The 27,330-nt window shown below is 39.0% G+C and overlaps 1 protein-coding gene across 7 annotated transcripts in view; it reads right to left on the bottom strand.

Moving 5' to 3' along the window:
• Window positions 1-9,438: 9,438 nt before the first annotated feature.
• LOC109416814 (apoptosis-resistant E3 ubiquitin protein ligase 1) overlaps window positions 9,439-27,330 on the bottom strand; it is a 118,847-nt gene continuing 100,955 nt past the window's right edge. For 5 of the 7 annotated variants that reach the window (XM_019690879.3, XM_062848974.1, XM_062848972.1 and 2 more), the window contains 7 exons: window positions 20,202-21,408; window positions 19,928-20,137; window positions 19,705-19,855; window positions 19,025-19,638; window positions 18,771-18,965; window positions 18,638-18,705; window positions 9,439-10,882 (listed from right to left, as the gene is read on the bottom strand). In XM_019690879.3, the coding sequence (XP_019546424.3) occupies window positions 10,780-10,882; window positions 18,638-18,705; window positions 18,771-18,965; window positions 19,025-19,638; window positions 19,705-19,855; window positions 19,928-20,137; window positions 20,202-21,408 (2,548 nt within the window). In that variant the 3' untranslated portion in view covers window positions 9,439-10,779. The remainder of the gene's footprint in view (window positions 10,883-18,637; window positions 18,706-18,770; window positions 18,966-19,024; window positions 19,639-19,704; window positions 19,856-19,927; window positions 20,138-20,201; window positions 21,409-27,330) is intronic. The other 2 variants (XM_019690880.3, XM_062848975.1) reach the window with 1 other exon arrangement.

Genomic DNA, 27,330 nt, shown 5'->3' on the forward strand with positions numbered 1-27,330 from the left:
CTGATATGCTTTTCATTCAATTGCTCCCGAAATTTCGTTTGACCTTATCCCCTTCCATATGTTTGACCTTATCTCCATAACGCTTTGCAAATGAATTATTAGACCAAAAGCATACGATTGAACCCGATGAAGCTTTCGACCCTGCCATTTGCTTGCATGCAACTTGGAAGCATGCAAGCCAAGCCTTACCGTGTAAGCCAGCTTACTTCTACTCGGACTTATGCTTGAAATAACACAGGAGTTGCGATGCAGTTTTTTAGAGTATATACTGCTTTTGGTTGAAATCTGAAGTGACCTGGGATGCGAAAATTGAGTTTTACCTACTTTTATGTGTCGCAACTCGATTCGGATGAGTGCATATTGTAGCTCTTAATAGGAAGCAATCAGTGAAGTACTAGATTGAAAGTAGTGAGCTGGATTTTTGTATGGTGAGCGTGAGATGATCAGTTCTCCATTTCTGCAATGAAATGGTGCAAACAACGTGGGTTATATGGTGTATTGCCTAATTTGATGCTGTTTGAGCAAAAGTTTGGGTAACTGTGTTGTTGAAGTTGCAAGAAATAAATAATACAACAACACAGTTTCCCAAACTTTTGCTAAAACAGCATCAAATTAGGCAAGAAACCATATAACCCACGTTGCTTGCACCATTTCATTGCAGAAATGGAGAATTGATCATCTCACCATTCAAAAATCCAGCTCACTACTTTCAATCTAGTACTTCACTGATTGCTTCCTATTAGGTGAATGATGCGTAATGCCAACAATCGGGTTAAATTTACTTCGCATCTGCAACTTCGCATGTTTTTACTTATTCGTTTATTCGGAAGGCTCGGGCGCTACATGGGCATAACTGAGCCGAAATCATTTGTTTTTACATTGAAGGGATTCACTTAACCACATTAACTGCCGTTCTAAGCATATCTGTACCATGTTGTTTTTCTACGCATATTGTCCCACTCCTCTAATTTCCCTGGGCTTGGATTATATCTTCCAGGAAGCTTTGATTTCAGGCATGTGGTCGATGGCCTTTGCAGTAATGATTAGAATAGCTGAATGTATAATCAATGGCAAACAATTCTGTAAGAATCAGATCTCCAAGTCATCTGATATAGTTATACTGATCATGACGCTGCATAGTATATCGAACATTTGTCGAAGTCATTTATGTGCCGGGAAAATATAATTCCAAGTTGGAGAGAATATTACAAACTGAGGGAGGGTAATAGGCCCAGTCAGACCCCTGAATGGGCAATGTGGGTTAGATTATGGGAATGCCATTGAAGGTTTGTAATATTCTCCGAGGCTTTCGAAATCCAACAGGGCGCGTCCCCGGGTTGCGGATAGGGGGAAAAGGGAGATTTTTCACATTTGTACTGTAATCAGCCAATGTGGTATTATCTCCTATGGTGTTGTAGTGCGAATGAATGATCTCATTCTATGGGAATTCGAACCTTGTAATGTATTGTTTATCAACTTCAATTTTCTAAGCTTGATAAGGTTTTGAAGACAAACATGAGATGAGAGAATTGCCTAATAGGAAAGTCACATCAGCAAAGCTTTTACATATGCAAATGCTATCCATGGGGTCATGTCTAGCATTTAATATGTATGGCAATGACTGATTCTTACCTAGCAGGGGTACTACAAGACCACGCGGACAATTCGATTAAAGGCTTAATTGGGGATAATATATTTTCCAGAACTAAAGGGACATTTTTTCCGGGGTGACTGGCGAGTCGGAGAGGGTAGAAGTTTCCGTTTATTATAATTGACAAAATAAACAATCGGGCGCTTTTTCTTTCTATGACTTGCTTGGTATTTTGTGGATTATTGTTTTTTGGTTTTGGAAGGTATGCGATTCACTATTGAGCCTTAAAATTATTTTGCATCTGAATAGCATTGATATCGTCAAGTCTGCACCAACACCCTAATCCCACACCAAAATACCCTTTTCCTATCCCATGGCGTTTATGTGGTCAGCAAAGACTATTCAGCCATTACCCCTCCTTATCATCGGCTTTGGACTGACTTGCGCTCTCATTGCCCCACCAAATGCTGCAAAATGAAAATGAAAATGAAAATATTGTCCCACTCCTCTAATTTAAGTTCAACTTTAAAATCAATGTCAGTAAGATGCTTAACGGTATCGTGAAATATTCATTTGTGATGCAAAATGGAAAAACATATTAAATTAACTTCAAATGGCTCTGTTACTGAGAAAAACGTGGCTAGAATGCAAAACAACATGGGACAGATTTGCCTAGCAGTAAACCACTTATTGATGTTTATTCTGATTAATCGTCGCAATCACCAAGGCAATCTAGGATTATTTCATTCAAATAACAGAAAATCATGGCTTACAGCAATTTAAACTGCTTAAGGTCCCATTAGACGTGACAAATATTTGGCCAAACAAGCCCAACAAATGACCGACACAGCCTGAATCATAGCAACCTTGGATAAATGTCGGACTTTAATAGCAAATATTTGTCATAATGACAAACAGTCTAATGGCCTCTTTAATGAGTCCCCCCAGACAACCAATTTACACGTATAATGAAGTTTATGTTCATGATATACGTACTTTTATGCGGTAAAGTTACATCGCATAAGATGCAGTAAAAGTGCCTTATGCGTACAAAAGTGGAGGCGTTATACGTGCATTGACGGAATAGTAGTTTACGCAACAAGGTGCAGAATAAAGATTTTTACAGCACGAGTCGTACATTTATACAACGAGGCTTGCCGAGTTGGATAATTACGACGAGTGCAGGAAAAATCGAGTTCTGCACCGAGTTACGTACAACGTTTTTTGCTATTTCATAAATTACCGCTTGAGGATAGTTTTTAATAAAATGTTTCATGAAACTGCACACTGATGTTCATAGCCATGTTTAAGAACGTCTGTTCATAACAGGTTATACTGTACATTTATCACATTTTTTTCAGACCTGCAGATCACCAAGAAGTTGATCAAAACTGAAAACAGTGCTGTAATGGTTCATTACGCAACGCAAATCAGTACTGTAATGAACCAGACAGACAGACAGACAGACAGACAGATCATTCCCTTCCGGAATAGTTTTGCAGCTTTTGGTTATCCTTTCGCTGATGGTGGGTACAATTTCATCATCATCATCATCAACTAGGGATGATCAAGTCAGTCTACGGAGGACGAATGGCCAAAAACGTGAACTTTTTTCAGTAGCGTCTTTACACGTGATTTTATCGGAATGGTGTCTTTGAATGAAAATTTCATTAAAATTCGGCGCGTCCGATAGCGTTTAGCATTAGTTCGCAACTTTGCCACAGGCGGCGCTGCAAAATCCAAATTTTTTGTTTGACGTTTTTTCAATATGAAGTCTTTGGCAAAGTAGTAGACATGTATCTTTGCCGAGGACACCAACCCGCTATCTTTCCATTCAGACTTATTCTGCGCGGCGTGTGAGGTGAGACGAGTCGAATGAGGTGACAAAAGTCGACTCGATCCCATTTGATTTGCATTAGTCGTCTCACGTCACACGCCGCGCAGAATAAGCCTGATTGTTTCAAGATACAGACGTTTTTTTTTATTAATGACCCCTCATAAATCGTTTTATTTATATATTTCGAAAACGCGCAGTTTAAGAAAGTTGCAATGTTCTACAAAGTTATGCAAAATGTCAAAATAAACAACTTTGAAGAAGTGAATAGGGTTCTAAAATGTCAACAGGGTTTTTCGAGGCTTAATAACTATCTTGGATGCAAATGGATACAAATCAAACCCCACTAGGTTCAACATATAATACTATTAGTTAAATATCCTGATTTTTTCGGATGTATCCTCGAGAACCCTTAGTATGGGTTCTTAATCATACTAGAGCCTATTTTTGTTTCCACGGGGCACCAGGAGATCTCAAAGGAGTTTTTCGGGAGCATTGCAGAGATTTTCAAAGGATTTGCGATGGGTTTTGGTGGCGTTGCAGGTACATTTTCGGTGGTTTCCGAGGGTCTCACGTGCGTTACATTGGGTCTTAGAGGGATTCGAAGGCGTTAGGCAGGCGTTTTTGGGGGCTCAGATGCGTTACATTGGATCCAAGGGGATTTTAGAGGGATTGTGGAGGCATTTCAGGAAGTTTCAGAGCGTTTTTGGCGGGATTCAGAGGCGTTACGAAAGCGTTATAAAGGAGTTTCCGCGGGTTTCGGAGCGTCTTGCGTTACATGGGGTCCGGGGGAGTTAAGGGGGATTTTGAAGGAATTTCAGGAAGTTTCAGAGCATTTCTTGTGGGATCCAGAAGCGTTACGAAAGCGTTATAGAGGAGTTTTCGGGGATTTTGGAGCGTCTTAGGTGCGTTACATGGAGTTCGAAGGCGTTTTAGGGAAATTTTGGAGGCATTTCAGGAAGTTTAAGAGCATTTTCAGTGGGATTCAGAAGTGTTTCGGAAGTGTTACTGAGGAGTTTTCGGGAGTTTCTGAGCGGCTCAGGTGCGTTACCTGGGTTTCGAGAGGGTTTTAGGGGGATCTTTGAGGTGTTTCAGGAAGTTTAAGAGGATTTTCAGGGACCCCATCCCAAGGTCCTTTGAAACGCCCCTGAAATGCTATTCGATTTGAAGATGTTCTTGAAATACCTTGAAACGCCCCTGAAATGCTATCATACGCCCCTAAAATCTCTTGGAACGCCCTTAAAATGCTCCTGAAACCCCCTGAAATTCTCTGAAATTACTCTGAAATGCAGTGAAACGCCCTTCAAACCCCTTGTAACGCCTTTTAAAGGCTCCTGATCCCCTGAATTGCCCTAAACCACCTTGAAACACCGTTCTCCTGCACACCGCCAAATATCGTTATTAGTACTCGTTGCTAGGAAACTAAAAGTACTCGCAAGTCTTCATCAAGCATGGGCCAAGTTAAACAGACAAATTGACTGGATTTCGTGAAATCATACCCCGGCTGTTGAGCCTTGCTCGTTGCATTCCTTTTTTTATGGTCATGTGGAAAAGTAATCTTGTCGCAGTTCCCGTCTTATACACTGATCATCGTAGCTTTTACCAGTTTGGTGAGCTCCCCGAAGAAGCTGTTCTCGATCATAATTTTCCATGGCTGATACATACAGTCACATGCCACCTTAAAGTCGGTGAACAAGTGCAGCCTACAAGTGAAATCCACCATTAGGATGTGATATCCACAGTCAGCAAAGGAACATAAAGATTTTTGGTCTACGTACCTAATGAGGAATTATTATTGGGATGACTATCGGGAAAAATCTCATTGACTGTTTATCGACGAAATGTGGGCTTGAATGTTTGTTTTGATTTGCTTCTCACTAACCAAATGATGATTCCGAGCTTCTCTAGGCGCGAATTTGATGGAATTCGATTTGTTTGTGATTCAACCGTCAAAATCAGTGCTAAGAAGTTACTGTCGATAATGGGTAACAATTGAGAGGAGTTTTTTTAGTGGTAATATCTAGTTGGTTATATGTTATACGGTACATTTGGCAAGAAGCCTCCGAACAATTACTACCGAACAAAATGACTACGGATTGCATTTGGACCTACAGATTCGGGGTTCTCTCTTCTTCAATTCAAAATGACTTGAAAAGAGTCAAATATTTTCATGGCTAGCGTTGTTGGTGTAATGAAGAATAGGTACCAAATTCTGCTCGCATAGGCGTTTTCTGCGGTGGTCCATTTTTTTGACCCAAATTTATAACAGTTCTAAAAATTTGGAACGCAAAATAGACCAAGTTCTTCTTAGCTCCACTGGTGTTTGTTTTAAATTCCAAATTGCAACTATAATATTTTGAAAGCGGAAGAGTTTACCCTCTGAAATAAATTGTATTCGACTTTTGATTAGGTTCAACTGTAGAATGATCTGTTTTCGGGTGGCTTTACAATACAAATATCTTTGCCGAGGACACCAACCCGCTATCTCTCCATTGTTTCAAGATACAGACGTATTTTATTAATGACCCCCCATAAATCGTTTTATTTATATATTTCGAAAACGCGCAGTTTTGTAAAGTTGCAATGTTCTACAAAGTTATGTAAAATGTCAAAATAAACAACTTTATGCAATTCAGTATCATAATTTACATTTTATATAACTCATTTTGGTATCATAAAGACCAACTTTCCGAAATGGTTCATTATGAAACTGAAATGAGTTGCATAATGAAAAAAGATGTATAATGTTCATAATGCAACTCAAATGGGTTGCATTATGAAAAAGTCATTGCATAAAATTTTGTATGGAACTCGTTGCAAAACTCGTTACATAAATAAGAAGTGAATAGGGTTCTAAAATGTCAATAGGGTTAGTCATGGCTATTTTTTAGTAAAAAATAGCCGTTTTTCGAGGCTCAATAACTATCTTGGATGCAAATGGATACAAATCAAACCCCACTAGGTTCAATATGAAGGGCGAACACGATGAAATTGCCACACAGAAAAAAATGTATAACTTTTGATTGCGTTCGCTAAAATAGCTTTTTTTTATACCATGAATAGTATATTATGTGTAGCTAATACCCTAAAATTTTCATTAAAATCGGTTGAGTATTGGCGGAGATATCGTTGAAACAAGGAAATTGCCACTTGAGAATCTTGTGCAAACAAACATTTTAGAAAATATCACTTTTTTTCCGTTTCAACGCTGGCGCCAAAAATACTGAACCGATTTCAATAAAAAAAATTATGTACGTATGTATGTTGAAGTAGTTTGTCAAAATTTCATTCAATTTGATCATACCGTTAAAAAGTTATAGCCATATATGTCGCACTATGTCACAATAAGCAGCTGTGGTTTTTGGTATAGTGTAAATCAAACTGCTCTTACTTTGAAAGTACTCAACAAAAATGGCTGAAATTTTCACTGTAAACAGTTTAACACAACAATTGTACACTGTCAAAGTTTTATAAAAATCGGGACAGTGATACCAGTTCTACAGTCAAAATAGTGCACGCGGAACTAAAAATGGTCAAAAAGCACCTTGAAGCGATTTGAACTTTGGATATTTACTAGAAAAAGTACTGAACCGATTTCAATCAAATTTTTACCACTTATGTAATTGATACTATGTTAAGAATATCGAGTGAAATTTTCAAACGTTTTGATGAGGTAACAAAAAAGTTATAGCCTAAGTAATTTTTTGAAATGAGTGCACAAATTTTCTAAAATCTCATTTTATGGTATCGACAATATATGCGCCAATACTCAACATAATATACTATTCATGATCAAAAAATTAGCTATTTTGACGAACGCAATCACAAGTTATACAATATTTTCTGTGTGGCAATTTCATCGCTGAATATCCTGATTTTTTCGGCTGTATCCTCGAGAATCCTTAGTAGTGGTTCTTAATTTTAATAGGACCTATTTTTGACGCTCTTTAGGCTTACAGGCCAACCACTCAACACGCTCGTTTAACCGGTTACACATACGGTTCAGTGCCTAGGAATGTGGAGTGCGAGTGTAAGTCTCGGTACTATACACTAAAACCTCAATTAATGCATGTTATTTTTATGCACTTTTAATTTATGCACCTTTTATTATGCCCTGCATAAAAAGAGGGAAAGCTACTCAGAACCATTATTGTGCATAACAATATTTTATGCAATTCAGTGTCATAATTTCTATTTTATACTACTCATTTCAGTGCCATAATGACCAACTTTTCCGTACCGGTTCATAATGCAACTGAAATGAGTTGCATAATGAAAAATAGTTGCATAATGTTCATAATGCAACTCATTTGAGTTGCCTTATGAACATTATGCTACTCAAATGAGTTGCATTATGAAAAAAATCAATGCATAAAATTTTGTATGGGACTCGTTGCAAAACTCGATTTTTTCAGCACTCTTCGTATTTATCCAACTCGGCAAGCCTCGTTGGATAAATGTACGACTCGTGCTGAAAAAATCAACTTTTTGCAACTCGTCACATAAATTACTATTATGCAATTCAGTATCATAATTTATATTTTATCTAACTCATTTTGGTATCATAATGATCAATTTTTCCGAACTGGTTCATTAAGCAACTGAAATGAGTTGCATAATGAAAAATAGTTGTGCAACTCGTTTGAGTTGCATTATGAACTTTATGCAACTCAAATGAGTTGCATTATGAAAAAATCATTGCATAAAATTTTGTATGGAACTCATTGCAAAACTCGATTTTTCAGCACTCTTCGTATTTATCCAACTCGGCAAGCCTCGTTGGATAAATGTACGACTCGTGCTGAAAAAATCAACTTTTTGCAACTCGTTACATAAATAACTATAATAATGACGGCAACTATTAAATACAATGGCGGCCAGGGGGTGTTTATAGGGATGAGCAAATAGAAATCACAGGGGAGTTTCAGGGGGTCCTAACGGGGTTTCCATGAGATCTCAAGGGAGATTTTCGGGAACATTGCAGAGAGTTTCAAACGATTTTCGACGGGTTTTGGAGGCGTTACAGGTACGTTTTCGGGGGTTTCCGAGGGTCTCACGTGCGTTTCACTGGATCCGAGGGAATTTTAGAGAGATTTTGGAGGCATTTCAGGAAGTTTCAGAGCATTTTTGGCCGGATTCAGAGGCATCACGGACGCGTTACAGAGGAGTTTTCGGGGGTTTCGGAGCGTCGTAAGTGCGTTACATGAGGTCCGAGGGGGTTCAAGGGGGATTTTGGAGGCATTTCAGGAAGTTTCAGAGAATTTCCGATGGGATCCAGACCAGAGGCGTCACGGAAGCGTTGTGAAGGAGTTTAAGGTGCGTTACCTGGGGTTCGAGAGGGTTTAAGGAGGATCTTTGAGGTGTTTCAGGAAGTTTACGAGGATTTTCAAGGACACCATCCCAAGGTCTTTTGAAACGCCCCTGAAATGCTATTTGATTTAAAGATGTTACGACACAGACCTGAAATACCTTGAAACACCCCTGTAATGCTATCATACGCCCTTAAAATGCTCCTGAAACCCCCTGAAATTCTCTGAAATTACTCTGAAACGCAGGGAAACGCCCTTTAAACCTCTTGTAACGCCTTTTATAGGCTCCTGATCCCATGAATCACCTTGAAACACTGTTCTCCAGCATACCGCCAAATATCGTTATTAGTACCCGTTGCTCGGACACTGAAAGTTCTCGCAAGTCTTCATAAAGCATGGGCCAAGTTAAACAGACAAATTGGCCGGATTTCATGAAATCATACCCCGGCTGTTGAGCCTTGCTCGTTGCATTCCTTTTTTTATGGTCATGTGGAAAAGTAATCTTGTCGCAGTTCCCGTCTTATACACTGATCATCGTAGCTTTTACCAGTTTGGTGAGCTCCCCGAAGAAGCTGTTCTCGATCATAATTTTCCATGGCTGATACATACAGTCACATGCCACCTTAAAGTCGGTGAACAAGTGCAGCCTACAAGTGAAATCCACCATTAGGATGTGATATCCACAGTCAGCAAAGGAACATAAAGATTTTTGGTCTACGTACCTAATGAGGAATTATTATTGGGATGACTATCGGGAAAAATCTCATTGACTGTTTATCGACGAAATGTGGGCTTGAATGTTTGTTTTGATTTGCTTCTCACTAACCAAATGATGATTTCGAGCTTCTCTAGGCGCGAATTTGATGGAATTCGATTTGTTTTTGATTCAACATTCAAAATCAGTGCTAAGAAGTTACTGTCGATAATGGGTAACAATTGAGAGGAGTTTTTTTTAGCGGTAATATCTAAATGGTTATATGCTATACGGTACATTTGGCAAGAAGCCTCCGAACAATTACTACCGAACAAAATGACTACGGATTGCATTTGGACCTACAGATTCGGGATTCTCTCTTCTTCATTTCGTTTTTCAAAATAGACTTTGATTCTTTCACATGGAATGGTTTGATTTAAATAAAATAGAAAGCTGTTTTCTGATACGTTTCGAGTGAGCTTGATTTGTTGTATGATGTCAGAGGGATTTAACGCTTAACCAACTACAAATCACATGTTATTTATTTTTTGGTTTTCTTGCTTATACCTTTTATGTATGTACATCTTTTGAACGTGAATTTGTCCCACGTGAAATCGAATGTTTTCGAATTTGTAAATTCCTATATGTTTAAGGCGCGTCGTCCAATTTGAATGAGATCGTTTTATGTGGTATGTGTATTTTTTTTCTCTTACTAATATCCGTTTCGAATACTTCACTACTTCGAAAACAATATCTAAACCACTAGTTTTAAAACTATAAACAATGCGATAGGCAAACAACTGAGGCGACTCTCGCTTTCTAAACTGATTTGGCACAAACGCTTGAAATTGATGTCCAAAGAACAAAGTTTTAGTAGGTACACTTGCCTCTGCTATAAACATGTTTGGCACTTTATAAGATAAGTTTGCCGTAATCGTTCCTACCGTGTAATATTTTGTATCGAAGAGAGTCGCTGCCTGGTTGAAAAAAGCGCTTTCCTTAGTTTGATTTTGCTTGTTGTCTAAATCGTTACGAAATGCTAAGCGTTTTCTACGGCTGTCGCAACATTTTATGCTTTGTTATATTGGTAAACTTATTGAACTTTTCATCGGCTATCATCTTACTCCCACTCTCTGTGTAAGTTGAGTTGAAATTCTATTAAATGCGTTCCCGAAAAAGTTGTAAAATTCATAGAATTGACGTATTTTTATTTCTTGGTCAGCTAGAGAAACTACTCTACTACAATATATTAACTTAGCAAGGTTGTTTGCTTTGTGCTTTTTGTTGTGTGTTTTGTTGAGATTTCTGGTTCACTCGAGGGTGGTCGTCTTCCTGTCCTCTCGCTCTCTCTCTAAACCATTCCGAAGCCTTCGGTGCCTTCGCTGATGGCAAACATGAGAGCACGCTCGAACTGCTCGTAGCTCTCGTAGTCTGGCAGGCATAGTTGGTTGAAACTGAAATTAGAGGATGTTTTAATAGTTTGGCAATTCGTTTGTAATATTGGAACAGACATCTGTAAGTTTTCTATGGCATATTCAAAAAAGTTTTTATCACAGTACAATAATGTTTACTTTATACCTATAAAATCACTGTTAAGTAGAATGCAATCAGTAATATAAATAATAAAATTATTGAACTCTTCTTCAGACCTATGAATCGAAAGAATTCATAGAAAAGTTTCCTGGAGAAGGCCTTAAAGCAATTCCAGTATCATGTATTCCTGATACAATTTTTGAAGGCATTTCTGAAGTAATCTCCCAATGAATTTCTAAAGAAATCTCAACAGGAATTTCTACAAGGTTCTCTGCAAAAAATATAAAAAATTGGGGAACTTGTGAAGAAATTCCTGAAGAAATTTGTGAAGGAACTTTTGGAGATACCTCTGGCAGAATTCCTAGAGAATATCTAAAAATTTCTGAAGGGATTTGTGAAAAAAAAAAAATACCTTCTGCAATTCCTGAAGAACTCTCAGGAGATATTTCTAAGAGAAACCATGCCGAAATTTCAGAAGTAATTCCAAAAATCAATTCCTAGAAAAAACGTCAAATTTTTGAAGGAGTTCCTGAAGAAAAATCAGAAAATCTACTGAAAGCATCTTTGAACAACATTTTCAATAAATCTCAATTGACATATTCCCGGGGTAATACTAGAAGAAATCCACGGATGAATTTTTGAAGGAAGCCCTGGTCTTGGCCCAAGGAGATTTTCGTGAAGGACTCTTGAAGAAATGCGTGTACAGCTAGAGGAATTACCGAATGATTTTTTTTTAATTCATGCTTGAACACGTGGTGGCATTTGTGGAGAAATTCTTAGAGAAAAAAAAATCTTCAAAATCTTCAGAAGAACTCCTGAAAAAATCTATGTAGAAATCCTTGATGGAATTTTTAATGCAAGGGTGGGAATTTTTGAAAGAATTTCTGAAAAATAATTGGAATAATCCTGAATGAATCAATTAAAGACTTTCTTAGGAAATCCCCGGAGAAGATGAGGAATGCCTGTACAAGGGACGATTTCTTCACCTCGGGTTAACCGGTAAGCTAGGCTTACCCATACAGTTAAACCTGGCTTAACGTTTAAGCCAGGGTGAAGAGATCGCCCCTTAGACAATTACATAAAAAAAATCTATATGCAATCTCTAGAGGCACTCTAGATTACCGAGAGAATCTTTGGAATTATTTCTGACAGAACTCCAGAGGAATTTCTTGAGGAATTTCTGGAAAAAATTCTGGAGGGACAAAAACCTCTTAAGCAATCCCAGAATGTATCTCTTTTTGAATTATAGAAAACAATTCAGGAGGAATTCTTGGAGAAATCCCAGAAGAAATTCTCTGTCGAATTTTTGCACAAATCCTTTGATGAATTCCGGAAAGAACTTTTTTTTTTATTTATATTTATGTGCAACTTGAGCCAATTCTTCACTCCGATAAAACTTTTGAGTATTCTTCTGAAGAAATTCCTAGATTATTTTTTTTGAGAAATTTATCAAAATATTTCTGGAGCAATGCCAAAGAATAATTCCTGGAGGATTTTTTGAAGAAGTTCCTGAAATAATCTTTGAACGAATTTTCTAGGAATAGGGTCCGAACAATCACAGTATTGAGCAAGACCATGCTGAGAGTAAGGGGTTCGATATCCGGTCTGTCCAGGAACTTTTCGTAATGGAAATTTACGTTATTTCCCTGGGAGAATTTCTGAAACATTTTTTATGTATCTCAAAGGTTTTAGAATCCTGGGGAAGTACTATGAGGAATCCAAGATAGGATTTCTTAAGGAAACTTTGGAAGAACTCTTAGATGAATTCCTAAATAAATATCTTAAAGAATAATAAAGGGACTGTTGAATGAACTTTTGAAACATTCACTGGAGGATTGTCTGAAAGAATTCATATCAGGAATATTTGAAAGACATCCTGGAGACACTTCTGGATGGCCTTCTAGAAACAAAAAATCTTACAGACATTGAGAAATTTCTGGTGGGATTTATGGACAAAAATCCATGAAGAAGTTTCTTTTAGAATTTTAGCACAAATCCCTTGATTATTACCTCTCAGGTAATTTCTGGATGTTTGTCTGAAAGAATTTCTGATAGAACCTCTGGAGCAGATTCTATAGTTTCTTGTAAGAATTCCTGTTGCAAGGAATTTGCTAAAGTAATCGCTAGAGAAATTGTTTGAGAAATTATTAGAGAATAATATTCCTCTGAAACTGGAGGATTTTCTGAAGGAATCGCTCAAACAATATTTGAAAAAAGTTCTGGTTGGACTACTAGAAACATTTCTTGGGAAATTTCTGAAGGGACCCCTAGTCAAGTTTCGAAGTAATCACTGAAAGAATTTCTGAGATGAACCTTGCTGACATTTTAGTTAGAATTCATGGAGGAATTCCTAAAGGGATCCGTGAAGTAAATTGTGACAAAACAGCTTCTGTAGGAATCCCTCTATGAATTTTTGAGGGTATCTTTGAAGGACTTTGGGAAGGAATCCCTGGAGGAACTCCTGACGATATCTCTGGTGAAATTCCTGGAGGCGGTAACCTAAGCACGAATTCCTGCAGGAATTTCTGATCACTGATTGAATTTCTAAAGAAATTCTGAAAGAATCCCTGGAAGAAATCCTGGAGATATCTCTGCGAGAACTCCCAGAAGCATCTCCTGAAAAATGTCTGGAAGAATGCTGGAACAAAAATTAACGCAGCAATTTCTAGTCTAGTCTAGTCTTGTCAACACATACATGAAGGAACCTGTGTGCAGATTCCCGGATAATCTCTAGAATTCCTATAAAAAAAACTCTAAAGGAATTCCTGCAAAAATCTCTATAGGAATCCCTCAGGAATCTCAGGGTTTCTGAAAGAACCGCTGGAGCAGATTCTATAGAAATTTCTGAAGAGTTTCCTGTAAGAATTCCTGTTGCAAGGAATTTCTAAAGAAATTGCTAGAGAAATTATTTAAGAAATTATTAAAGAATAATATTCCTGAACTGAACTGAACTGAAGGGATCGCTCAAGCAATATTTAAAAAAAGTTCTGGGGATATCTCTGGTTGGACTACTGGAAACATTTCTTGGGAATTTTCTGAAGGGTCAAGTTTCGAAGTAATCACTGAAAGAATTTCTGAGGAGAACCTTGCTGACATTTTAGTTAAAATTCATAGAGGAATTCCTAAAGGGATCCGTGAAGCAAATTGTGACAGAAAAGTTTCTGTAGGAATCCTTCTACGAATTTCTGGGGGTATCTCTGGTGGACTTTGGGAAGGAATCTCTGAAGGAACTTCTGACGATATCTCTGGTGAAATTCCTGGAGGCGGTAACCTAAGAACGAATTCCTGCAAGAATTGCTGATCATTGATGGAATTTCTAAAGAAATTCTGAAAGAATCCCTGGAAGAAATCCTGGAGATATCTCTGGGAAAACTCTCAGAAGCATCTCCTGAAAAAAATGTCTGGAAGAATGCTGGAACAAAAATTAACGCAGCATATTTCTAGTCTAGTCTAGCCTTGTCTACACATACACAGCCATTCATTGAAACAATCCTGAAAAATGATAGAACCGACTACTTCCATCATTTTTCTTGTCATTATTAATGCTTGCAGTACATCGTAGATGTATTACAAGGATTAAAGCGACCATGCCTACTGTGCAGACAAAAATTCACGCAGCAATTTCCAAAAAAAAAACTTGCAAAAATTTCAGAAAAGTTTTTGGAGGAGAGGTGAGGAAATCCTTGAAGAAATTTGTGATGGAAGATATTCTGAAGGAATATGATAATGAAGAATCCTGAAGGAACTTCTGTGAAGATACCTGTAGAAGAATTCCTTGACATATTCTGAAGAGATTATTGCAGGAATCTCTGGGGAATTCACTGCAGGTATTAGAAATATCTGTAGGAATCTCAGCCGGAAGAAATTCTGAAAGAATTTCTACTGGAAACCTGGCTGAAGAATAAAATAAAATAATTGCCGGAAACCTTGTATGAAGAGATTTATGAAGAAACCCATGGAGCATTTTTTGAAAGAACCCTAAAATAAATGCCCAAAAGAATTCCTCTGTAGAGGAATTCTAGAAGATTTTCTTAAGAAATTACTGGAAAAAATCTAAACCAAGCATCCCTCATGCAATTTCTGAAGAAATTTCTGAAGGAACCTGAAGAATTTCTTAAAATAATTCTCCAAGCAACTTGTGTCGAATGATTTTCTGTAGGAATCCCTCTAAAGGAATCTTTGGGGAATATCTAAAGGAACTCCTGACGATAGCTCTGAAGAAATTCCTAAAATACTTTTTTGCGAAGTTCCTGGAGGAATTCTGGAGTGAAAAAATCCTTGAGAAACATTTGATAAAAATTCCTTAAAGCGTTTTTTGGGAAACTTCTGAAGATGTTCTGAAACGGATATCTCTTCAGCAATGTCTACAGTTTTGAACTTCTGAAAAACTTTGCAGAAATTTCTCAAAAAAGATTCCAGGAGGACTTCTTGAAGAAGAATCTTGAAGGATTTTCTGTGGGAATCCCTGAAAAACTCTAAAAAATTGCAGGATCTTGTGAAGATATACCTGGAGGAATCTCTAGAAGAATGTTTTGAGAAGTTCTGGAAGGAATCCTAAGTTTCTGGAGGGGCCTTTTCTGAAAAAAATCCTGAAGGAAATTACCAAGTATCCTGAATAAATTTCTGAAGGATTTCCTGTAGGGTTTTTGGCAGGAAACCTTTAAGGAGTTTTGAAAAGGTTTACTAAAATTTCTCCAGAGGTTACAGAAAAAAATGGCGTAAAACATGTATGAGTTTTTTTGGAAAGATTCCATGGAACATTTCCCTGGAGGAAACCTTAAAAGAGTTTCTGGAGAAATTTCTGGACAAAAATCCTTGCCATAGTCTGAAGTAATGTATGGAAAACTTCTTCAGGAAACCCTGCGAAAATTTCTGAAAGAATTCCTGGATGAATCTCTGAATAAATATCTAAAAGACCTCTTGAAGATCTTTTTAGAAATGTTTGGAGAAACACCTCCACTACTCCTGTAGGAATAATTCTAAAAGGATTTTCTGAAACAGTCCCTGGGAAAATGCTGGAGGACCTTCTGAAGAACCCCAGAGGAATAACTGAAATAGTCTCTAAAGAAAATTCTAAATAAATCTCAGCAGGAATTTACAATGCAATTTCTGGAGGAGTACTTGATAGAACTCCTGGAGAAATCGCTAGAGGCTTTTCTAGAAAGTTGTTATGAAACTTGAAAAAAAAAAAAATACGCAGACAATTTTCAAAAGACTCCTTGAAGGTATTTCTGAAAGAACCTCAGAAGAACTTTTATAGCAATTCCTGAAAAAACTTCTTAAGAAACTCTAGAAGGATTTCTTTCTTGAAGGAAATAACTTTCTAGAGGGAAAAAAGATTTTTTTTGAAAGTATTGATTGATTGATATGTCTTTATTAAAGAGACTTTCACGCTTTTTGTTCTTGAAAGTATTCTAAAAGGAATTCTTAGAGAAATTTCTTGCAAAACTTTTGTAGGAATTCTAAAAGAAATCCACAGGTGAAATTTTTGGAGGAATCTTCAAAAGCATTTACTGAAGAAATTTCTGAAAAAAAAAATCCTTGAAGGTGTTCCTGGAAGAATTCCTAAAGATAACCTAGAGATACCAGAAGAGTCTTTTGAGAAATTTCTGAAGAAATTCTGAAACAAATATCGCTTGAGCAATTTCAACGGCAATTTTAAAAAATCAGACACCAGTTTATTTTTTGGAAATTTCTTCGGCAATTTATTCAGGAGTTTATTGTTTTTTTAATTTCATTAATTTTTTTTGCGGAAGTTCCTTTGCCTTTTTTAGTAGCCTTTCAATCATTTCTATTTATTATGTAAGCAATTCTATTGGAATCCTCTTCAGGTAGTTCCTTTGGAAATTCCTTCCATAATGCCTTTGATATTTCATTTGACAATAACTTAGGGAACGTCCTCGCTTCTTATGAACGTCTTCGATAATTCCTTTGAAAACTCTTGCGGCCAGTCTTCTACCTTCTCCAATTCCTATGTGAATACTTTAGACAATTTTCCGAGATCACTTTAGTATTTATAAGGTAGTAATGGATCCTTGAGAAATATCTAAAGATACTCGTCAATATACCTCTGGAGGTCATCGCAGGAATCTGAACGATAAAATTTTACAGGAATTTGTAGAAAATTCTGACGGTATTTTTGAAGGTATTTTCAAAAAAAAATCCTGGAAACAATACCTTATATACAAAGTGGAGAAATTTCTGAACGAATTCTTGTAGGTGTTTTTGCGAGAAATCCTGGTAGAACTCTGAAAGAATTTCTGCTGGAGTCCTTCCAGATGTTGTAGGATCATATCTGGCGGAAGCCTTGTATGGAAGAATTTTCTGAAAGGTTTCATAGAACATTTTCTCGAGTAAGAGGAATTAATGATAAGGATTACTGGGTAAAACTTCTGGAGAAATACCTGAAGGTATTTCTATAAGATTCCTCTAAATATATTCTGAAAAAATCTTGGAGGAATGCCAAGGAATCATTTGTAAAAGCTTCTGAAGAAATCTCAGAATGAATTGCTGTTGTAATCCCAGGAGGATTTCCTGGGAATTTTCCTAAAGAGACACTTGTAGAAATTTTTCAAAAGTCTCTCAATTTCTAGAGGAATTTTTGGAAAAATTTAAAAAAATACTGGAGGAATTATTAAAAGATTCGCTGGATGCATTTTTTCGGGAATTTGGAGATTTTTTTTTAAAGAATTCTGGGAGTATTGCATGGAGAAATGGCCCCTTAGGGCATTCATAATCTACGTAAATCGTTAGGGAGAGGGAGGGGGGTCTGGCCAAAGTCTACGCTCCATACAAATTTTCGAATTTTTGTGTGGACATAAGTCTACGTGCGGGAGGAGGAAATGCCCAGAAGAATTTCTAGAGATAACTCTGGAGTAAGGATTCTTACAGGATTTTCTGAATTAATCCTTGAATATCCCTGGATAAATTCTCGGATCCCCAGAAGATGTTAAAAAATCTTTTCATTAATTTTTGGAGGTTTTCTTGGAAAAATGCCATGGAATAATTTCTAAAATATTCCATGATGAAATTTCCGAAGGAATCTCAAAAGGAATTTCTGTAGTTATCCATGGAGGGTTACCTGGAAATAATCCTGAGGAAACCATTGAAGGAATTTAAAAAAAAATCTCTCAATTTCCAGAGATTTTTTTTTATTCTCAAAATATCCTGTAGGAATTCCTGAAAGATTCGCTGGAAAAATTCCTGCAAGTGCCTTTTAAGAAATAACTGGGGACATTTTTGAAGGAATACTTGATGAAATTTTTGAAAGAATCCTAGGAGTAGTCACTTAAGTAATGTATGGAGAAATCCGTGATGTAATTCCTAGCTGAATTTTAAGAAATTTATATAGCAAATCTTGATGAATTTCTAAGAAAAATCTCTGTTGCTGAATATTTTCTTTCGGTTAAATGTTGCATACTGGAAATTTGTAAGCAAAATCCCAGGAATCTTGAAAAACCATAAGGAAACTGTGGAAAGATTTCTGAAGGACTATTTTAGATATTCGCCAAGAGAAGTGTGAAGATATTTTATGATCGACAAGACTGACGGAAAATGTTTGAGAAGGAGAACCTATCTTCACATCCAGCATTCCGAACACCGTGAAAAGGGCTACTAAGGCCTTAATCAGGCACAATAGTGTTCAGAAGAAAGGCCTTAAATAGAAATGAACTCACCATGTGTGCGCCGTTGGTAGATTCCCAAACGTTGGAGCTGCTGTAATCTGGAACCGTGGATTCAGTTCCTGTTGAAAATAACATACGCGTATTAGGCGATCCAGGATAAGACAACATTCTTCATCGTTATTACCTGAAAACCACCGGGAGGTAGCTGTGAGCACCCGGTGGTGAACTGCAGCAATCGTGCCATTTCCGTTTGGGAAAAATTACCCACTGCCGCCCAGAACCACCCTAGCACCCTTCGGAACTCGGGCGAACCTCCGTTCACTATGTGGTTCGCTCGGAAGTCAGCGATCGAGTACTCGCCGGTTCCACACAGTAGAAGCTGCAAGTAAGAATTTATTGAAATACGGATGGAATTTAAACAAGATTCGCAGTACTTACCTCCAACTCGTTCTCATCGAATATACTCAGCAAGTTATCCGGAATGACTCCGTTCAGACCCTTCAGGAAGCTATCAATCTCCTCCCGCACGTTGTTGCACAGCCGTTGCTGTGCCAAGGCATCCAGATATTGGTTCTTGGTCGCATTTGTCACTCGGATTTTGGCTCCATTCGGAATGAGTTCAATGGTTTTCACCAGTTGACCACTCGAGTCGTAGATCTCCTCTACAAAGTATAGTTCCAGATTCTCGCTGGTATCCAGATCCGTGTCCAAAATGTACTTGATCTTAGACAGATAGAGATCCGGATCGTCCTGCTCGAAGTACTTGTAGTGCACTCGAAGGCCAATCAGCTGCGCCAGGAACGATCGCGAGAATCTCGCCCGCACCAGTTGCCGATAGGTGCCTCCGAGGGCACTTTCGTACAGACACTTACCGACGACCTTCCCGGCAAACTCGAAGTGCTTCAGCTTGAGATTTGCCGGCCGATTTGGATTGGGATGAACCAGTGCTTGTCTTTTGTCATGGAATGTACAGAAAAGGCCACCACGGGGATCAAACAGTGCACTGCAGATCAACTCGAACCACTCGCGCCGGAGGCCACCCCAGTCAATACCTAAAGAAACATAGAAGGACACCTACTGTTTGAACCGGTCATACCATCATCCCTTCTCCAACTTACCCTGCTCCCCCTGGAATGTAACCTCGAAGTTGCCGCACCAATCGGACACGGAAAAGTGCTTGGTGGCCTTCATGCTGGACTCCAGTATCTTGTCCCGCTGCACCTTGACCGAAATCTTCTCGTGGTAGTAGTTGGAATGGAACTTGCGAACCTGCAAAAAAGAGTACAAAAATGAACTCCCGTGAGGTTGCCGCGTGTCCTGTTGGGTCCTGTTTGAGCGTACGAGTCTCACTTCGTGGTAGAAAAAGTCCTGCTTGTCCTTGAAGGTCTCCGAACCGCCGATGTTCTTCAGCAGGAAGTGCGTGAAGGTGGCGGCGATCACGTTTCGCTCCTTGGAGGCCAGTTCGATCTTCGGCTGGCAACCGTCGTCGATGATGAAGATCGCTCCGTGACTGTTGTTCACCTGGATGTTGGACGGCGGCAGGAAGTGGAACTGGAATAAGAGAAGAAGATGAATGGGTGATCTTCTCAAGACATTCAGTGATCGCTGATCGTACCTTCGTAGAAGGACACAACCGGAAAGTGGCGATTCGCTTTGGAATGATTTTGAGGATCATCTCTTTGATCGTGACCTGCTTAGGGCCCACGTAACATAGCACCTTCCGTGGTTTGGACCACCGTTGTTGGCCGAAAACGCCAAATAGTTTAGCCTCGTAGCAAATGTTGTGCTTCCTTGAAGCAATATTTTTATGCACCAGCGTAGTGTCGCTGCTGCTCAGGACGATAATATCAAACTCTCCATTGGGGATCGGATGCGCTTCGTAGCTGATGATCGCCCGTAGGCACACGGGTTCCGGGAACAGGGCGGTGAGGCTGATCCTCGAGTTGACCTTATCGTAGGAAAGCGTGATCGCGTTACAGTACTTATCACTATGATTACCGTAGAGATCGAAGATGTCGATCTTGTAACCCTTGATGGGATCGCAATCGGGCGTGAACTGACACGTATTTCCGTGTTCATCCCGTGGTTCGATATGCAGGAATGTGGGTGCTCCGGCGCAGCAGACTACGGTACTGGCCGGTCGGATCAGTCGCGATCGTCGAGCGTCCATTGGACCAGGAATGAATGTCTTTAGGAAGGGACTGCCGGCGATGTGGCTCGATCCGATCAGCACCGAAATTTTGTACTGTCCAGCAGTTCGGACGGTGAACTTGACCTTGGCAATGTTGGCATTGTTCGGATCGATCGGAGATCCCAGCTCACTGATGGTGATGATCTTGCGGGTGCCTTCGGTCACTTCCACGAAGAACTGGTCTGTATCACAGATAGGGTAGGCTTGACCGTTCCTCTGATGGAATCGCACCGTGAAGCACATGGTTCCACCGACGATGGCCGGATCTTGCCAGTCCCAGTGGACTTTGCAGTTGGCCGGTAGCAGATACTTGCCGGTTACGTACTGTAGCAGGGAATGTCGTGCTTCCGGTGCTAACGAGGGCTGTGTCATGGCCGCCAGGGTCACTAGACCTGCCACCGACACGGAGACCACCAACATTCCACCCCATGTCCAGGCGTCCTGATGTTGGCTGGATTTGACTACCGTTGACCAAAGGTCGGCCTTCAACGCCTCCAGGTTTGATTTGGATGTAGGCAGTTTTTGGCGGGCCTGGGACCAGATCGGCCAATCTTTGCCCAGTATCTGGCTGGCTCGGGAATCCTCGAGCCAATAGACATCCTCTAGTGATGTCACCTCGATGGCCACCAATCTGAAACGAATGCGAGTGAAGCAATGTATAAGCTAATCTATCATAAATTTCAGTGTTATTTTTAGAAATGAAGTGTATATTTAGATTTTACCATTGTAAGAATCATCTTTTTGCTAAAAGAATGCAGTCAGCAATTCAAAAGCAACCGCATCGTAGTACATCATATTTACATCGCATACCGCTGCAATATACAGAAAACCCGCAGTTATAGTTCCATACTCTCCCAAGAGCATAAAAAACAGCATAAAGTAACCATCGCAGTAACCACCGGCAATCGTCTGTTTCTGGCCTACTACGATAGGAGTTGGCGTTCCACTTCCGCAAAACCCTACCCTTTTTTTCCCTCGCGTAAAAAATGCAAGAATGCAGGAAACCGCAATCGAAAAACTAGTTCTCTTCTTCCCAGCAGTTGGTGAAATGGAAACAATTACCGGTCGAGGCTATACATGGGATTCATAATGAACCGTTTTCCCTTTCTGAGTCTGAACGAAGCATAAACGCCAGATATCCTGAATGAAATTCAAAATGGTTTTGAAATGTGGAATTTTTCAAAAAGATAAATATTTACAGAAATTCTGTACTGAAAATTAACAAAAAAAAAGGAAATCTTATCCAAGAAATATCAAATCGTCTGGCAACCCTGATACAGGCATATGTTTTCCATGAACCAATGCATTGAAAAAGGAATAGACATGTAAAAGCTTACGGAAAGTACGTGAAAATTTCCAACCCATCAAGGTTACAACACTGAATGAACGGCGTGTTTCCGGTCGTTTTTCCATCACCTCCCTCCTTTTTCTCTAGTTGCCTTCTTTCCTCCCCATATGCCATGTTTGCGTTCTGCGGATTTCCTGTTCGCGTCTTTTTACATGGGATGATGTGTGTTCACTTAGTGGGTGCCGATGTAGGCAAATTTTGGATGTGGGGTGTTAGTCTAGTGCTAGTCAGTGTTCTGCTGTGTCAAGGAAGGGTAACCTGGTTTGACATGAGGAGCAGCAATTGTAGTCTATGAATGGACTTGCACTTTTATTGTTCCATTTGTTGTATTATCTATCATGTTTATGTCAAAAATAATAGTCATTACTTCAGATGATACTTATTTGCGGATATCCTGTGAAAGATTTGGGGATTGCATTCTTGCATACTATTTAGTAAAGCAGCAAGATCGGCGTTGTGAGTATGTCCTTTATCAATCGCCCTCTGTTAATTTGTCTTGTCACTCGCTTGTGGTTCTATCACAGTTTCTTTCATGACATCAGTGACTTCTTGCTCCTTTGAATAGTACCCAGTCAACCAGTGATCGTATAAGATGCTGCATAAGATGTTAAAGTGGAGGCGATATGCGTACATTTTACATGCGCCTAAATGGAGGCATGCACGTATATGGCCTCCACTTTATCATCTTATGCCACATCTTATACGATTACTGGTTGTCTGGGTATGTACTCTCGAGGGTACTTGGGTGAACTTGAACATCTTTTTAAATTACTTCTATAAAAAATCTTTCATGGATTTGTTAACAACAGATATAAACTCATTATTGACGATCGTAGCAGACTGTGCGCGCGAGCGGCTGCGTTTTCGAAACTTTGCTCAGCGTTGTTTTGATTATGGTTTTGATATTGTTCATTATTCACGCTTGTAAATCTACAGGCCTGTAGATCGCGAGACTACTTAAAGGATCTTGAACATCTTTGGAAATCAGTACTATACGAAATTATTGTCCATGGACCTGTAGAATGTTGCATCGCATCTGTTATCTAATAACGACTAATTGATCACGATAGTAGATCTACAGGCCTGCATTGGATGACCTAGAAGATCCTTGGAAATCATTCTGCAAAACTAACTTCGTTGGACCTAAAGGATACTGCATTGCATCAGTAATGTAACAACAAACCATTGATTACGCGTGCATATCTTAAGGCCTCAACTAACCGATGGTCTTGGATGACCTTGATCATCTTCAGTTCTCTGCAGAACCATGCTTCATGAATCTGTAGGACGTTGCACGACCGTAGCAGTAATGTAACAGCAATCCATTAATTATGCTTGCAGATCTAAGCCCTTTACACGCAAAATTTCTTGGATGACGTAGAACTCCATTGGAAATTACCCATTCATCATTCATGTACAGACAGAATAACTTAAAAATTACTCCAAAAAACCTGCGCTGTCGACACTTCTTTGTGACATGTATGCTGTTTGGGTAGTGCTTTACAGAACCATGCTCAATGTACCTGTAGGATGATAAACCGTATCAGTAATGTAGCAGCAAGCCATTGATTACACTTGTAGTTTTAACGCCTTTACTCGCAGAAGTTCTTGGTTTGGTCTATGGATTAGAAAGATGTTCTTTGGGAATTAGTTATCTGAATGACCATGCTCCATGGATCTATACGATGTTGCAGCGCATCAGTAATGTAACAACAATTGACTGATTACTCTTGTAGACCTTCAGGCTCTCACACGTGGAAGTTCTTGGATGACCTGGAGCACTTTTGGAAAGCATTTATATATAGAACCATGCTGCATGGACTGTTAAGATGTTACATCGCATTATGAAACAAAACAATCCATTCGTTACGCTGGTAGATATTCACGCCTTCAATCACGGAAGTTCTTGGATAACCAAGATCATATTTGGAAATTTATTCTTTGCAGAACAATACTTCATGGGCCTGTTGGATGTTGCACTGTATCAGTAATGTAACAGCATTCGATTCATTATGCTTTTAGACCTTAATCCTACACGGAAGTTTTTGGATGACCTAGAAACTCTTTGAATACTAGTTCTTTACAGAACCTTGTTTCATGGACCTATAGGATGTTACACCGCATCAGTAATGTAACAATAACCCATTGGTAACACTTATAGATCTTGAGGCCTTTACTCGTGGAAACTCTTGGATTCCGTATCCAGGGCAGTTCTAGGACCGTTTTAAGGACAGGCTTGTTAGAATTCCCAACTGGCCGCCTTGGCACCTACTCACGATTTCTTATTCTTATTATTACTATTATTATTAATATACTGGATCAACATTTTTTTGAACTTCTGGACGAAGTAAGGCCGGTAGATCACTGGGTCTATTCGGGTTTTCTTAACGAAGTATTTCAATCAGAGTTTACATATTCCATTGCCTAATGTTAGTTGAAGTTGCTACAGGTTTAATTGTGAAATTCTTCGATAGGTCTCCTTCGAGTTCTTGGGATATTGAACATTTCTGAACCATCGAAGTTTACATTTATGTTTGCTGTTTTTAAATGACAATTCTCTTATTGGCCCCATAGGTCATCGGAGACATCTTTAGAATATGTGTTGTCCTGAAGAAATTTTGGACGATGGGATTGAAGTCATGCCTTGACTTCAGAGAACCGTGGATTGACTACAATGAGAGTTATTTGTACGCGGAAAACAACGGTTAGCTCCAGAAACCAAGACTACTTCGAACAGGAGTAAGTAAATTCCTCGAATAGATTCCTGAGTACCCGGGATGGCCTGGTAGAAGTCAGGTCATGAGTTCATTGAGCTGTAGATAAACTGTAATAACATGTTTTAGCTATGTGGAACCTAAGTGCACTACATGAACTCATATCCTATCATGCGTCAATAAAAAGGTCTCTCGAAACTATTCCTAGAAAAAATTGATGATCTAAGCGAAGTCATGCCTTGATCATTGTTGTCCATCTATGGTTCTCTGAAGTCAACTATGACTTCGTTTAGATCATCAAAGGAATCTAGGAGTAGTTTCGAGTTATTGGCACGCGGAAAACAATTTTTAGCTCCGGAAACTAATACTACATTTGACAGAAGTAAGTAAATTCCTCGACTAGATTCCTGAGTGCCCGGAATGACCTGATTGAACTTAAGCCTTGAGTTCATTGAGCTGTAGATAAACTGTAATCACATATTTTACGTATGTGGAACCTTTGTGCATTACATAAACTAATATTTTGTCAACGAGAAGGCCTCTCACAACTATTTCTAGAAAACATTGATGATCTAAGCGAAGTCACGCCTTGACTTCAGAGAACCGTAGATGGACTACAATAAGAGCTATTTGCACGGAAAACAACGGTTAGCTCCAGTATCCAATACTACACTGAACAGGAGTAAGTAAATTTTTCGAATAGATTCCTGAGTACCCGGGATATGGCCTGGTTGAAGTCAGGCCTTGGGGTCATAAAGCTGTAGATAAACAGTAATCACATGTTTTACTTATGTGGAACCTCTGTGAACTACATAAACACATATTCTTTTGAAACTATTCCTAGTAAAATTTGATGATCTAAACGAAGTCATGCCTTGACTTCAGAGAACCGTAGATGGACAACGATGAGAGTTATTTGCACGTGTAAAACAACAGCTAGCTCCAGAAATCAATGCTATATCGAACAGTAGTTAGTAAATTTCTCGACTCGATTCCTGAGTACCCGAGATGACCTGGTTGAAGTCAGGCCTTGAGTTCATGGAACTGTTGATAAACTGTAATTACATATTTTATGTACGTGAAACCTCTGTGCACTACATAAACTCTTATTTTATCGTGTGCCAATGAGAAGGTCTCTCATAACTATTTTTAGAAGCTTTGCAAAACAAACAATTTTTCTAAGTAATAAAGACCCGGAGATGTATGAAAATAAAATTTTGCATACCCCCTAGAGCCGCCGATCGGTGAAATTTAGAATCGCATGATCCATCACCTATAAGGCCTTGGTGTCTCCAGTTAGCCTAGTGGTTAAGGCTGGATCGCCAATTTGGAGACAGCGGGTTCGATTCCCGTTCCGGTTGAGAAGATTTTCTCGACTCCCTGGGCATAGTGTATCATTGTACTTGCCTCACAATATATAAATTCATGCAATGGCAGGCAAAGAAAGCCCTTCAATTAATAACTGTGAAAGTGCTAAAAAACACTAAGTTGAAGCGCGACGGGTCAAGTCCCTGTGGGGACGTAAAGACATAAAGAGGAAGAAGTAGAAGTTCTTGACAAGCCAGCAGCTTTTCCGAAAGCACAAACTTCCTAATTAATTTTATAAGTGTTTCAAAAGTGTGCCTTCTGTTTTTTTTTTAAATCACCGAACAAATGCACTGTGACAAGCACAATCTCTAGCACTGTGTATTATTGTTTGCGTCGTAAACAGTAGAGCTAGTGCTGCGATTTGTCTCTCGCACAGTTTTGAAAGCTTTCACTTATTCCCATGCGTCTATGACTCTCGGCAGAAACGAGACACAAGAAATTGACATCGTGTGAAGCATAGTATTTTTTGCACCGCACTGTGCATGCCGACAATGATCGTAACAGGCTGTGAGCGCGAGCGGTTGCACTTTCGAAACCGTCATGAGTCCGCGTTGTTTTGATCATGGTCGAATTGAAAAAAGGGCTAGTGTTGCAAATTTTGTCTTGAAAAGTGCTTATAAATTGATGTTCGGATAATTCGGTATAACAATGAGTTTGCCTTATTCCCATCAAGACGCCTGAATTCATCTTTTCAAAAAAAAAAAAAATCGTCTTTGAAACGATTCTTTCAAGACATCCTGCCTCAAAACACTTCGTCAGAATTTCTAAATGTTTTTTTTTGTGCAATTAGTCAAAATATCCATAAGCTTAAAGGTGCCAATGACTGTTTGTCGTTATGACAAATTTTTGTTATTCAAGCCCGACTTTCATCCAAGGTTGCTATGATTCACGTTGTGTTTGTCATTTGTTGGGCATGTTTGGCCAAATATTTGTCATGCCTAATGGGACCTTAAGTTTAAGATCATTTTCAACCGAATAGCCAATATACCAACGTTCTTCTTCTTCTTGGCGTAACGTCCTCACTGGGACAAAGCCTGCTTCTCAGCTTAGTGTTCTATGAGCACTTCCACAGTTATTAACTGAGAGCTTCCTCTGCCAATGACCATTTTGCATGTGTATATCG

The sequence above is a fragment of the Aedes albopictus genome, chromosome 2 (assembly GCF_035046485.1).
Source record: "Aedes albopictus strain Foshan chromosome 2, AalbF5, whole genome shotgun sequence".
In the NCBI taxonomy this organism is placed as follows: Eukaryota; Metazoa; Arthropoda; class Insecta; order Diptera; family Culicidae; genus Aedes; species Aedes albopictus.